General features: G+C 38.9%; 2 protein-coding genes across 2 annotated transcripts in view; one reads left to right on the top strand and one right to left on the bottom strand.

Moving 5' to 3' along the window:
* Positions 1 to 5135, bottom strand: part of ccdc130 (coiled-coil domain containing 130) — a 14177-nt gene extending 9042 nt beyond the window's left edge. Inside the window, exons 1-7 of the mRNA XM_034198956.1 lie at positions 5007 to 5135; positions 3884 to 3922; positions 3742 to 3795; positions 3174 to 3256; positions 2780 to 2835; positions 2631 to 2691; positions 444 to 586 (exon numbers count right to left, since the gene is read on the bottom strand). Of these exons, the coding sequence (XP_034054847.1) occupies positions 444 to 586; positions 2631 to 2691; positions 2780 to 2835; positions 3174 to 3256; positions 3742 to 3795; positions 3884 to 3886 (400 nt within the window). The 5' untranslated portion in view covers positions 3887 to 3922; positions 5007 to 5135. The remainder of the gene's footprint in view (positions 1 to 443; positions 587 to 2630; positions 2692 to 2779; positions 2836 to 3173; positions 3257 to 3741; positions 3796 to 3883; positions 3923 to 5006) is intronic.
* LOC117534716 (transcription factor IIIA-like) lies at positions 5103 to 8118 on the top strand. The gene is made up of 2 exons (XM_034198957.1): positions 5103 to 5641; positions 5900 to 8118. The coding sequence occupies exons 1-2, from the start codon at positions 5174 to 5176 to the stop codon at positions 6506 to 6508; spliced, it is 1077 nt and encodes a 358-aa protein (XP_034054848.1). The 5' UTR covers positions 5103 to 5173; the 3' UTR covers positions 6509 to 8118.
* Positions 8119 to 14546: the final 6428 nt, after the last annotated feature.

The following is a 14546-nucleotide window of genomic DNA, read 5'->3' as shown; positions in this document are numbered from 1 at the left end:
TTAAAAATGGCCAGATTTGTTTTTGTCGAAGGAACCGGAAGGAGTTTACTTCTGGGTTTTAGAACGCGGCACTCGACTTCTTGCCCTATTTTTTATTTGTATTTTTGTATTTCATTATATATGTTGCATTGTTGGAGGAGCTCAGGTCAGAAGAATTTCATTGCCATTTCTACACTGTAGCTTAATCTTGAATCTATTTCCGATCCCAACCCTATTGATAACATACATACATCCGTTACCTTTACTCAAATGAACCCTAACGGCCCGTCCACACAGCAGCTTTAGACGATTAAAGCTGCTGTGTGGACGGGCCGTAACCCTCAGTGTGTGTGTTTAGGAACCGATAAGTAAAGCAGATATTCTCTTGTTTAAACGGCTTCCAGGCATTTTGTATTTGTTTCTTACCAGGATCCTCATTTCAGTTCCCAGCCCAAACGCTTTACCTGTGGTGATGATCTGCTCGTTTTCCGCCATGTCCCAGCGCTCCTCCTTCCGGCTCCCTCCGGTTACTATTACATAGTCGCAGGTCGCCGGATCCGTCTGCATCTCGATGTAGTTCACACACAGATGGCACTTCATCTTAAACCTGGTTGACAAAAAGAGTCTTTAATTATTCAGCTTTAAATCTCTTTATCAGAGAGGCTCATGTTTATCTAAAGCAGGGGTTCCCAAACTGTTCAGCCCGCGCCCCCTGTCAACGGGGGGGGGGGTGCGCTAGTGTAGTGTTTCTCAAAGTGTGGTCCCAATGGAGTGGTCTTAAGTTTCACTTTCGATTGCATGCTATAGCCCAGCGCAACACCTTCGTCACACATGTTGCCACTTGTTGGTACCATTTTCAGGCGATTTGTAATCTGTTCTCGAAAGACGATGTGTTTTTTATGATTTCAAGAAGCGTATAGAACAAACAATGGATGCATTTTATGAACATTTATTCATGCTGGAAGTAGATTTAGAGGTTTTAGGAGTGAGATAGAGATTATTATGTAATATATGCATCTGATGAAGCATGAAGTCTGTTGATGATCAGAGGCTGTTGTTAGACCATGCCGGCCTCAGAGAGTTCAACTTGGGCCTGCGACCAAAGCTTTACTGTATTTTGTTTTGAAAATCCACAGCGGAGGTTTGTGTCGTACTACATGCGGTGTGTTTTGCATTTCTCTCAGTAGCCAACGATCTGTGAGTCTGTCGGACATAAACTCCGTAATAAATGTAGTCCACATTTCATAAGAGGTGTAAAACCTGAGAGCATTTTAAATCGCATTTCAACTAAATGCTTATGATCTGTAGTTGTATTTGTATTGTTGTATTTGTTGTGTGAACGAGGCGATACAGAGAAGGTTAAGCTGTCATTATTAGGCTGTATGTACTGTTGGAGTGGTGAGCAGGCCTATTGTGGAGTCAGGTGGTCCGTGAGTGTTTTTGTATTGGTGGTCCTTAGGCGCATTCACACTGCGGTACTTTTCCCACAAAGGTTCATGAGAACTCTTTAGTTCTCATGAACTAAGTTCAGATCGCGTTCACACCGGAATAAGTCCCTGGGGGTGGATTAGGCAAATGAAGCCGCTGACGTCACTTCTTCTTCTTCTGCTTTGGGTTTACTGGCAGGCCGCAAACCGCTTCACGGCGTATTCTGCCGCCCGAAGTCCCCGGCCGGAAGTCCCCGGAGTTGGAGACTGGCTTCAGTAGAAGCTGCTGGGAGTCCCAGCAGCTTCTACTGAAGCCTTCCGAGTAAATCGCCAGAACGCCGACACCTCCTCATCTCCACCGCTCCCATGTTTTATTTTGTGTTGCCATAAGTTAGTCTCTCTGCGTTTCTGCGCTGGGCTAATGCTAATAATGCTAATGCGAGGATAATAAAATGGCGGCTTCACAAAAACTCCTTTTTGGGAGTTTTACGGGGCGTGGTTTGCAATCCTTCCAGCCAATCAGACATATAGCTATTTTCTCACAAGAGAGCCGCACGAAAGTCCCTGCTCTCTTGCAGCTCTCTGCTCTCTAGCAGCTCTCTGCTCTCTAGCAGCTCTCTGCTCTCTAGCAGCTCTCTGCTCTCTAGCAGGGACTTTCGTGGGGGTAAAAAGGTTCTCATGAACCTTTGTGGGAAAAGTACCGCAGTGTGAATGCACCTATAGGTATGAAAAGGTTTGAGAAACACTGCGCTAGTGGATTTTCAACGGGGGGAGCCTCGCTGCGGGGATATTCTACAGATGGCTAGTCCGCCCCTGAAAAATGTCTATGCGCACGTTATTATTAAAAAATATATTATTTCTTTTAATTTTCCATTTAGATGTTGTAATCATCTCGCGACCCCCACTTTGGGAACCCCTGATCTAAAGGACAGTTTCATCCCACAGGCCATAAGACTTTTAAACACCTGAACCTTTGAAAGAACATTCATCTGTTTGCAACTTATACATATCAATATTTCAATTACTTGTATATAGACTATTCTGCACGATTCCTTCTATATTCTATTCTATTTTATTTACTTGCACTATTGTATCCGTGTTGTTGTGTTGCTCTGTGGGAGGAGCCTGTGACCTCAGATTTACATCGTCATAACTGTAGCTATGTACACATGACAACAAAAGCCTTGATCAGTAGACATAGAGAGGGATAGGTACTGTGTTCACCTGTAGATTGGCGTGGTGTAGTAGTTCCCCACTTTCTTCTTCTCAGCGTTGTAACGGACCCCTGTACCGAGCAGAAAACCAGTGTCAGGGAAATGAAAAGCCATTGTATACGACTGCGACACTAATAGAGTGTGTTTCTTCAGACTCACCCATGCCGATGTGATTCTTGCAGCCATCACACCAGATGTTGTAGGGCATCTCAAACCTTCAAGGGACAACAACAAGTTAAACATGCATGTAAGCAGCGTCTCAATTGCAAACACCACATCAAATACATCTTAGTTTTTTGTCTAGTGTGTTTATCTATTACTATATTTATTTAAATCGTGGCACTAAATTGTATATGTGTATCAGTTATATGAAGCATGCATACTCACTTATTTGTGGCAGTAAAACGCATTATATACAAGTAGAGCTTCATTTGCTCATACAAATATGTCCTTTTCGATAACTTCCAAAGCTATGACATTTAACATATATTAGTTCCTGTTTGGCAAATAATTAAAATCCAACTTACAACTGCTTTAATATGTGTACACTAACCTGATGATGAGGATGCCCTGGGACAGTTTCCTGGCCCTCTCCCGCAGGGGGTGGGTTTTATGGTAGCCATTGAGGGATCCATGCTAAAAACAAAGCATTATGGGAAGTCAGGAAACACAACACACACACACACACACACACACACACACACACACACACACACACACACAACACACACACACACACACACACACACACACACACACACACACACAAACACACACACACACACACACACACACACCCACCACACACACACCACAACACACACACACACCACACACACACACACACACACACACACACACACACACACATCACACACACACACACACACACACACACACACACACACACACACCCACACACACACACACACACACACACACACACACACACACACACACACACACACACACACACACACACACACACACACACACACACACACACACACACACACACACACACACACACACACACACACACACACACACACACACACACACACACACCACACACACACACACACACACACACACACACACACACACACACACACACACACCTTGACTGGATTAAAATCCGGAGGGTAGTAATGGTTCTGTCCTTTTCGTTCACCCTGTCAGGAGAACAGCAGTTAGTGAGGAGTACAAGTTGGATTTGAAACATCATTGTGATTATTGTGAATTCATCTCATCACGACTTACCATAGTGACAGCTGGAGTTACGGCTTCACCCTTTTTTCACTGGATAAGGAAGTAAGTCATGTCGGTGAAAACAAAACATGTGAGGTTACATCTAAATAAAACAAAACTATTCAAACACTAGGTTTGATAAGACCATTCGCTAAAAACAGGGTTGTTATTAGGGACAATGCCAACAGTACATGTTGGCAGCAGTGGTGGAAAGTAATTAAGTATGTTTACTCAAGTACTGCACTTAAGTACAATTTTGAGGTACTTGCACTTTACTTGAATATGTCAACTGTTGCTACTTTATACTTTTCCTCCACTCCATGTATTTAATACCTTTAGTTTCTTCACAGATCTGGATGAATGATGTGAAATATAATCAAGTGTTGAATCAGACTTTAGTTCCACCTGGAGTAAATCCACAAGCTACCCTGCAGTATACAAAGTCATTCAGACTAGCTGCACCTTCACCAGCTTTGAGAACACTTTCATGATCAATCATTATAAAACATATCATATATATTATTCTGAAATGGACCAATCTGCACAACGACTACTTTCACTGTCGCTACTTTCACTATATTTAGATGAGAATACTTTTCTACTTTTACAGTGTATTCCTACACTCTGGTTCTTATACTTTTATTTAAGTACAAGATATTTTAATTACCATTCTCCACACAGTACTTTTACTTGAAAATTAAGTATTTTTCCAAGTGTTTTTACTCAAGTAAAGAATATGAATACCTCTCTCCACCACTGGTTGTAAGGTATATAAACAAAGTGTAAACACTCGCTCCATCAACAACTGTACTTGGCTGTATGCCTGTAAGTTGGCTCATTAACACTCACTACATTGCGGGTAGGCGAGTAAGAAATATTGACTATGGAAGTATTTACAAGATACAGTAAATACAGATTTTAAAAATGCCAGATTTGTGCATGGAGGACTTAAAATAGCTAGCATGCTAACATTAGCAATAGCTAGCCTTCTATGTAACGTTAGCGTCTCCTACGTCAGAAATATATACACACTGTAGCTTAATTACAACTGCAAACAAAACAACAGATAGTAGGATTCTTAAATGTGCTGCTGTCATGTTTACATAGAGTAGAAACCTTTAAAAATGACACTCACAAATGCTCACGTATCCGCACCACCGACCAACTGGGGAACGTAATACGTAACTTCCGGTTTCGGAAGTGGCGTCACTTCGCAGTGGATTGTGGGAAGTAGCGGTGTCAAAACGGTCACCGTGCTGAAGCAGTGTTTTCAATCGGGGTTTTAATAGCGTTAATGATTAAATGGCGACTACACCGGAGCCGCAGAAACGCTACATCTGCTCTGTTTCCGGCTGCGCGGCGGCTTACAACAAGCAGTGGAAACTGGACGCTCATCTGTGTAAACACACCGGAGTGAAGCCGCACACATGTGGGCAGGACGGCTGCCGGAAGTCCTTCTGCAGCTCCTACCATCTGACCCGACATGAGCTCACACACACCGGGGTGAAGCCCTTTCAATGCACCGAGGACGGCTGCAAGGAGGCCTTCACCACCAACACAAACCGAGCCAGACACATGACTAGAGTCCACACTCAGGAGCACAAGAAGTACGAGTGCAAATATGAAGGCTGTGGGCTGGAGTTCAAGAAGAAGGAGCTGCTGAAGTCCCACATGTGTGAGCAGCACACCCTGTTACCCCCTTATAAGTGCACTCATGAAGGCTGTGAGATGAGGTTCACTGTGCCCAGTAAGCTGAAGAGGCATGAGAAGGTAAATATTCCTGTTTGGCACATTACACACCTAGGGTATTAATGGTGTTGTCCTTTTCCTTCACCCTGTCAAGAAATCAGTACAGGTTACTCTGTTAGTGAAGAGTACAACTTGAGTTTTTAAACATATATCATTGTGTGCATTTCATATTCTGTTCTTGTACATATCATATTCTATTGACAGGTATCTAGACTTTTTGGACTAGTTTTTATTTTGTATTTTATTATATGACAATAAAACCTTTGAATCTTTTGAAAGGTGCATCAAGGTTACCCCTGCAAGGAGGAGGGCTGCAGCTTCACAGGGAAGACGTGGACGGAGTATCTGAAGCACAGGAAGGAGCAGCACAGGCCCACATTGAAGTGTGAGCAGTGCAACAAGGAGTTCAAGGACTCCTGGTTCCTACAGCAGCATCAGTACGTGCACTCTGAGACCCGGGTGGTACTCAAATGCCCCAGAGAGGGATGTGACAGATCCTTCACTAAGATGTTCAACCTGCAGAGCCACATCAGCTCCTTCCACGAAGAGGAGAGACCCTTCACCTGTCCCCACGCAGGCTGTGGGAAAACCTTCGCCATGAAACAGAGTCTGCAGCGTCACAACATCGCTCACGACCCGCAGAGGAAGAAGATCCAGAGGCAGCAGGCGAAGAGATCTCTCGCTTCCAGGTTGAGCGGTTTGAGTGACACGAAGAGGTTGGTTTACAAGAAGACCAGGCAGACGGAGAGGAAGCCTGCGCAGACACAGAGCGATCCTCCGGGTCCTGTGGAGCTGGTGTCTCTGCTGCAGGACACGTCCCTGCTGTGCAGCCCCGCTGTGGACACGCAGGGACTCACTGACGCCCTGACATCCCCTCTGACTGTGTAGACTCAGAGAGTACATGTCCTGCACGATCATGTAATGGTTGTTTGAGGTCAAAAACAGGTCCTTATCTCGGACACTGTTTTGGTTTTGTAGGCAGGAGTCTAAAGAACAAACAAAGTTGAAAATGAATCCTCGCAGCGAGATATTTTGACTTGGATCTTTAACCCTGGCTGGTTTTTATGCATGGTGTTAGTCTGTGTTTAAATGATTCTTTTGGGGCTTTTCTGGAGTCATTAAATCTCTCTTTCTGTATTTTATATCTTAGGATATGTTTTTAACCCAGCATGGTACAAAACGTCAACAATGAACTTACCCTCAGAACACCTGACTAGACTCAATCAAAGGGAAAGCTTTGTTATGCAATATCTTCTACTTCGGTTGTTGGAGGTCTTGGTGTTGTGTCTGTGGGGAAACAATGAGATACTGTTTGGTTTGTATGGAAGAGGATTAGGGTTACACGAGAAGAAATACATTGTACTTTTGGTCAAATGTGTTAATAATAATAATAATTCCTTACATTTATTATAGCGCTTTTTCCAGATGCTCAAAGCGCTTTACAAATACACATTACACATATTTTTTATATATGCAATGGTCACTGTGGACAATACCCACAGGAGCAAGTTCAGGTGAAGTGTCTTGCCCAAGGACACAACGGCTTTACAGACGCAGCAGCGGCGGGTTTCATCCCTTGATCTGATGATCATTGCACAGCGCACTGCGCCACACCGTCCATCTTCACGCCTCGAAGTCATCGAGGCGCTTTTACAAGTACACGTTAGTATCATACATGTACTGTGGACAATACCTACAGGAGCAAATCCGGGTGAAGTGTCTTGCCCAAGGACACAACGGCCTGACGCAGTGGCGGCAGGAGCGGGTTTCGAACTGGAGTTCCCCAGCACCCCCCTTGATCAGATGCACAGACCACTGCGCCAGCCGTCCCACATGTTCTCATGTGGACCTAATCCTCTAAACAAAACAAAAAAACCTTGAGTTGATTTATTTTGATTCGTGATGATTCTGACAAATATTCTGTCCCGATGTCTTTTTTCTGTGTTTAAATGATTTTTGGAGACTTTTCTGGAGCTATAAAATCTATTTGTATGTAATTTATACCGAAGAAAATATATGACTTTGCACAAAGACAGGGTTTGTTCCAATAACACCTGATCATGAATGGATGTTGTGTCTAGTATTTTTTAAATAAGGACTTAATGTCTTGTCTGAGAGCCTGCTGTCAAAGTCAGGAGCTGATCACTTTCAAAGAAGTGTCCTCAAGACACATTGTGATCTGGGTTTTGGCTGTTAATTAATCCAAATGTGGCTATTTAAAAGTCATTATATAACCTGACCTGTGATGAATGGACAACCTGCTCTACCTCCTGAAGTCCGACATGTTCAATAATGACCTTTTCTGTTTAGGATGATGGTAAAAAAAACAGTCAAATGTTGAACCGCATACAAACCTGCGAGTTAGATAATACTGTAACCATGTTTTTGAAACTCAAAAGAATCCATGCGTGTAAAACATCCTATGCTGTAGTGTAATTACTACACTAACATGTCAAATGTATTGTATATTCTACATTAAAAGCGATGTACATACAGTACTTGAAATCCTCAGTTTTCTGCTTTTTACATTTTCCATTTCTCACTTTTGATTTCTCTTATGAAACTTATTTAAGCTACGATTTGTTTTAAATATATTTCTACCTTTAACTTGTGTTTATATAAGTATTTTGATTATATTTGTTATATATAACAGCTTATTAATTCTTACTGAAATGGACTGTCACGACACAGTGATCAAATCGACACCTGAGATACAAAAACATTTGTTATATATCTCCCAACTTTATTTCACACCCCCCGGGATGAAGAAACAGTCATCTGATTCTGAAATGATCTCCTCTGTGCTGAATCCAAACATCTATTTGGATTTAACTTCTTACTTTTACATTTTAAATCTGTATTTCTCATTCTACCTTTAACTTTTTATGTTTAAATGCATATTTATATTAATCATTTTTCCCTATCTATCTTTCATTTAATACCTTTTTATAATTGTTACTGTAATTGACTCACGAAACCCGATTTTGTAAAGATTTAAATCGAATCGGGAACCCAAGAATCAGAACGAGTCGTGAGTTACACCAAAATGTTCTTTATACATCTCCCAGCGTTATGTCAAATCAATTTTGAATTATCTTGATTATTTTTTACTGAAATGGACTCTAACAAAATCTGATTTGGAAAAGATATGATTTGAATTGGGACCCCAGAATTGAAACGGATTGTGAGACCCCGACAAACTCACCCCCCTATTTTACAAACTCTATACTCTGCTTTGGTGTCAACATACTTTGGGTCATTGGGTGTATTTATCTCATCTTCAGAGATGGCAAAAGTACACACATCCTTTACTCAAGTAGAAGTACAGATACTCAGGTTTTAAAATACTCTGGTGAAAGTAGAAGTACTGACTAAACTTCTTTACTCAAGTCAAAGTAAAGAGGCTTTGAAATGTACTTGAGTAAAAAGTACCCATAACTAGCAGCTGTTTTAAAGAGTACCTGACCTCCCTTTATATTAATAGAACAATAATGTCATTGTTAGCTAATGAATGTTTCCATGCTGAACAACGGCAACATGACAACGTTTCCATTGGTCCCTCTTCTTTAGAGAAGACCAGGAAATGATGGATACACGGATCGTGTTCAAATCAATAGGCACGCAATGACTCTAAAGAATAATGATCACGCATCAAACACACATTCAGACTAAAGGAACCAGCTGTTTGGAAAATGAGAGAAGTAGAAAGTACAGGTATTTGAGTTCAACATGTGAGAAGTAGAAAGTACAGGTATTTGGGTTCAACATGTAAGAAGTAGAAAGTACAGGTATTTGAGTTCAACATGTAAGAAGTAGAAAGTACAGGTATTTGAGTTCAACATGTAAGAAGTAGAAAGTACAGGTATTTGAGTTCAACATGAGAGAAGTAGAAAGTACAGGTATTTGAGTTCAACATGTAAGAAGTAGAAAGTACAGGTATTAGTGTTCAACATGTAAGAAGTAGAAAGTACAGGTATTTGAGTTCAACATGTAAGAAGTAGAAAGTACAGGTATTTGTGTTCAACATGTAAGAAGTAGAAAGTACAGGTATTTGTGTTCAACATGTAAGAAGTAGAAAGTACAGGTATTTGTGTTCAACATGTAAGAAGTAGAAAGTACAGGTATTTGAGTTCAACATGTAAGAAGTAGAAAGTACAGGTATTTGTGTTCAACATGTAAGAAGTAGAAAGTACAGGTATTTGAGTTCAACATGTAAGAAGTAGAAAGTACAGGTATTTGAGTTCAACATGTAAGAAGTAGAAAGTACAGGTATTTGTGTTCAACATGTAAGAAGTAGAAAGTACAGGTATTTGTGTTCAACATGTAAGAAGTAGAAAGTACAGGTATTTGTGTTCAACATGTAAGAAGTAGAAAGTACAGGTATTTGAGTTCAACATGTAAGAAGTAGAAAGTACAGGTATTTGTGTTCAACATGTAAGAAGTAGAAAGTACAGGTATTTGAGTTCAACATGTAAGAAGTAGAAAGTACAGGTATTTGTGTTCAACATGTAAGAAGTAGAAAGTACAGGTATTTGGGTTCAACATGTAAGAAGTAGAAAGTACAGGTATTTGAGTTCAACATGTAAGAAGTAGAAAGTACAGGTATTTGAGTTCAACATGTAAGAAGTAGAAAGTACAGGTATTTGTGTTCAACATGTAAGAAGTAGAAAGTACAGGTATTTGTGTTCAACATGTGAGAAGTAGAAAGTACAGGTATTTGTGTTCAACATGTGAGAAGTAGAAAGTACAGGTATTTGGGTTCAACATGTAAGAAGTAGAAAGTACAGGTATTTGTGTTCAACATGTAAGAAGTAGAAAGTACAGGTATTTGGGTTCAACATGTAAGAAGTAGAAAGTACAGGTATTGAGTTCAACATGTAAGAAGTAGAAAGTACAGGTATTTGGGTTCAACATGTAAGAAGTAGAAAGTACAGGTATTTGAGTTCAACATGTAAGAAGTAGAAAGTACAGGTATTTGAGTTCAATATGTAAGAAGTAGAAAGTACAGGTATTTGAGTTCAACATGTAAGAAGTAGAAAGTACAGGTATTTGTGTTCAACATGTAAGAAGTAGAAAGTACAGGTATTTGTGTTCAACAAGTAAGAAGTAGAAAGTACAGGTATTTGTGTTCAACATGTAAGAAGTAGAAAGTACAGGTATTTGTGTTCAACATGTAAGAAGTAGAAAGTACAGGTATTTGTGTTCAACATGTAAGAAGTAGAAAGTACAGGTATTTGTGTTCAACATGTAAGAAGTAGAAAGTACAGGTATTTGTGTTCAACATGTAAGAAGTAGAAAGTACAGGTATTTGTGTTCAACAAGTAAGAAGTAGAAAGTACAGGTATTTGTGTTCAAAATGTAAGAAGTAGAAAGTACAGGTATTTGTGTTCAAAATGTAAGAAGTAGAAAGTTCAGGTATTTGGGTTCAACATGTAAGAAATAGAAAGTACAGGTATTTGAGTTCAACATGTAAGAAGTAGAAAGTACAGGTATTTGTGTTCAACATGTAAGAAGTAGAAAGTACAGGTATTTGAGTTCAACATGTAAGAAGTAGAAAGTACAGGTATTAGTGTTCAACATGTAAGAAGTAGAAAGTACAGGTATTTGAGTTCAAAATGTAAGAAGTAGAAAGTTCAGGTATTTGGGTTCAACATGTAAGAAGTAGAAAGTATAGGTATTTGTGTTCAACATGTAAGAAGTAGAAAGTACAGGTATTTGGGTTCAAGATGTAAGAAGTAGAAAGTACAGGTATTTGTGTTCAAGATGTAAGAAGTAGAAAGTACAGGTATTTGTGTTCAACATGTAAGAAGTAGAAAGTACAGGTATTTGTGTTCAACATGTAAGAAGTAGAAAGTACAGGTATTTGTGTTCAAGATGTAAGAAGTAGAAAGTACAGGTATTTGTGTTCAACATGTAAGAAGTAGAAAGTACAGGTATTTGAGTTCAAAATGTAAGAAGTAGAAAGTTCAGGTATTTGGGTTCAACATGTAAGAAATAGAAAGTACAGGTATTTGTGTTCAACATGTAAGAAGTAGAAAGTACAGGTATTTGTGTTCAAAATGTAAGAAGTAGAAAGTTCAGGTATTTGTGTTCAAAATGTAAGAAGTAGAAAGTACAGGTATTTGTGTTCAAAGTGTAAGAAGTAGAAAGTACAGGTATTTGAGTTCAACATGAGAGAAGTAGAAAGTTCAGGTATTTGTGTTCAAAATGTAAGAAGTAGAAAGTTCAGGTATTTGTGTTCAAGATGTAAGAAGTAGAAAGTACAGGTATTTGAGTTCAAAATGTAAGAAGTAGAAAGTACAGGTATTTGTGTTCAAGATGTAAGAAGTAGAAAGTACAGGTATTTGTGTTCAAGATGTAAGAAGTAGAAAGTACAGGTATTTGAGTTCAAAATGTAAGAAGTAGAAAGTTCAGGTATTTGGGTTCAACATGTAAGAAATAGAAAGTACAGGTATTTGTGTTCAACATGTAAGAAGTAGAAAGTACAGGTATTTGTGTTCAAAATGTAAGAAGTAGAAAGTACAGGTATTTGGGTTCAACATGTAAGAAGTAGAAAGTACAGGTATTTGAGTTCAACATGTGAGAAGTAGAAAGTTCAGGTATTTGTGTTCAAAATGTAAGAAGTAGAAAGTACAGGTATTTGTGTTCAAAGTGTAAGAAGTAGAAAGTACAGGTATTTGAGTTCAACATGAGAGAAGTAGAAAGTTCAGGTATTTGTGTTCAAAATGTAAGAAGTAGAAAGTTCAGGTATTTGTGTTCAAGATGTAAGAAGTAGAAAGTACAGGTATTTGAGTTCAAGATGTAAGAAGTAGAAAGTACAGGTATTTGAGTTCAACATGAGAGAAGTAGAAAGTTCAGGTATTTGTGTTCAAAATGTAAGAAGTAGAAAGTTCAGGTATTTGTGTTCAACATGTAAGAAGTAGAAAGTACAGGTATTTGTGTTCAAGATGTAAGAAGTAGAAAGTACAGGTATTTGAGTTCAACATGTAAGAAGTAGAAAGTACAGGTATTTGAGTTCAACATGTAAGAAGTAGAAAGTACAGGTATTAGTGTTCAACATGTAAGAAGTAGAAAGTACAGGTATTTGTGTTCAACATGTAAGAACTAGAAAGTACAGGTATTTGGGTTCAACATGTAAGAAGTAGAAAGTACAGGTATTTGTGTTCAAAATGTAAGAAGTAGAAAGTATAGGTATTTGTGTTCAACATGTAAGAAGTAGAAAGTACAGGTATTTGTGTTCAAGATGTAAGAAGTAGAAAGTACAGGTATTTGTGTTCAAGATGTAAGAAGTAGAAAGGACAGGTATTTGTGTTCAACATGTAAGAAGTAGAAAGTACAGGTGTAATGGAAACTTCTGTGTAGCTATGTAGTGGGAGTCACCGACTCAGGAAGGAGACACGGGAAGAGCAGTAGCTTTGATGTCAAACACATGATGGTTTATTTGGAGTTAACGGCCGGAGGATTCACATCACAAGTCCAAGAGTCAGAGGTTCTGACTTCACGGTAGAGTTGCCACGTCAATTCTGGAGAGCCTCTCTCTTGCCAGCCCATCTAACTGGTTTCGCAGAGAGTAAACCACATATTTGAGGAGATAGCCTAAACAGTGTGGGAACACAGAGCTACTTGCCTCGGACACTTATGACCTCGAAGATTTTACCTTGGAGTCCACAAATACAGAGAAGGAAGTGTCCCAGTGTACCCACAACACAGACCATCTGTATCCCAGTATTGACCGGTCACAGAATGGGAACAATAACATTATTGGCTAAGCCGCCTGTGTCCTTAAAGAAGGTAAACAGACATCAAGGTTTGTCCTGTATGTTACTAATTGGCGTCTTATGATAATTATTTCCACAACAGTCCTCTCTTTTTATCATTTATGATAACCTAAAAACATTAGTCTAATAATATTTGGTCAATAATTAACTCAATAGGCGTCTCCAGATTCGAGTGTGGTCTCAACCTTACATTAATTACATCACAAAGTAGAATAAGATTGAAACATTCAATCACAATGATTGATACAAGCCAATCATAATAGGAAAAATCATCTCTCATCAGTGTTTGATCATCTTTGTCAAAAGCATAATAATGAACACACATAAAACACAGGTGCACAATGGCTAAATATTTGTTTTTAAACTAATATATTTGATCATTTACCATTAGTTAATTTCATTCATCAAACTATAAAATCAAAACCAGCTTGCCGCTTTAAAGATTTACTTCAAGGGCAATCACTAGTCAAAAGCATTTTAAAAACTCAGGATCGTAAGAGATCCAGATAAACATTCACAGTTAGAGTATAGAATTCACACTGGGGATTTGATCAATCTGTAATCTGCAAAAGTGCAGTGTCCTCAATTTTAGGATTACTTTTACGTTTACTTAAATACGCTTTAGTCAAGAGTAAGGCACTTAGTGAAATCAATACATTCATTTTAGTCAAGTACATTGTTCAAAATCTGAAAAGGAAAAGTTAGGCAAATATTCAAAGACTTTTGTAAAAACCTGGAAAGGAAGGATTAAACATTTTTAAACCTTGAATTATTACATTTGTAAATGCTACCACTGATCTGTACCAAATTAAGTCTATCAAGTATTCCTATTAGCCATACTTACCTGAGCTACTTATGGTACTTGGAAAGGATTCTTCTGTGTTTATCTAATGTTGAGAATATCAATTTCTTTAAATTATACTTCTCTAATTTGAGGATCAAATATGCTACATAATTGTTATATGAAATATTATAAATATTTGAAATATATATGAAATTAATCCAGTACTTGAAACATCATTGTAGGTCTTTCTGTGCATGGATAATACATTAAAGAGTAGTGTTGTTAAGCCTGATTGCTGGATTCAAATCCACTAGAGTGCATGTACCTATCCAGAGGGGAGCCAGAACTTGATAGAGCTTGTCGC

This window comes from Gymnodraco acuticeps, unplaced genomic scaffold (genome assembly GCF_902827175.1).
Source record: "Gymnodraco acuticeps unplaced genomic scaffold, fGymAcu1.1, whole genome shotgun sequence".
Taxonomy (NCBI): Eukaryota; Metazoa; Chordata; class Actinopteri; order Perciformes; family Bathydraconidae; genus Gymnodraco; species Gymnodraco acuticeps.
Note: the sequence above shows the minus strand (reverse complement) of the source record. Positions and strands in the feature narration are given on the sequence as shown.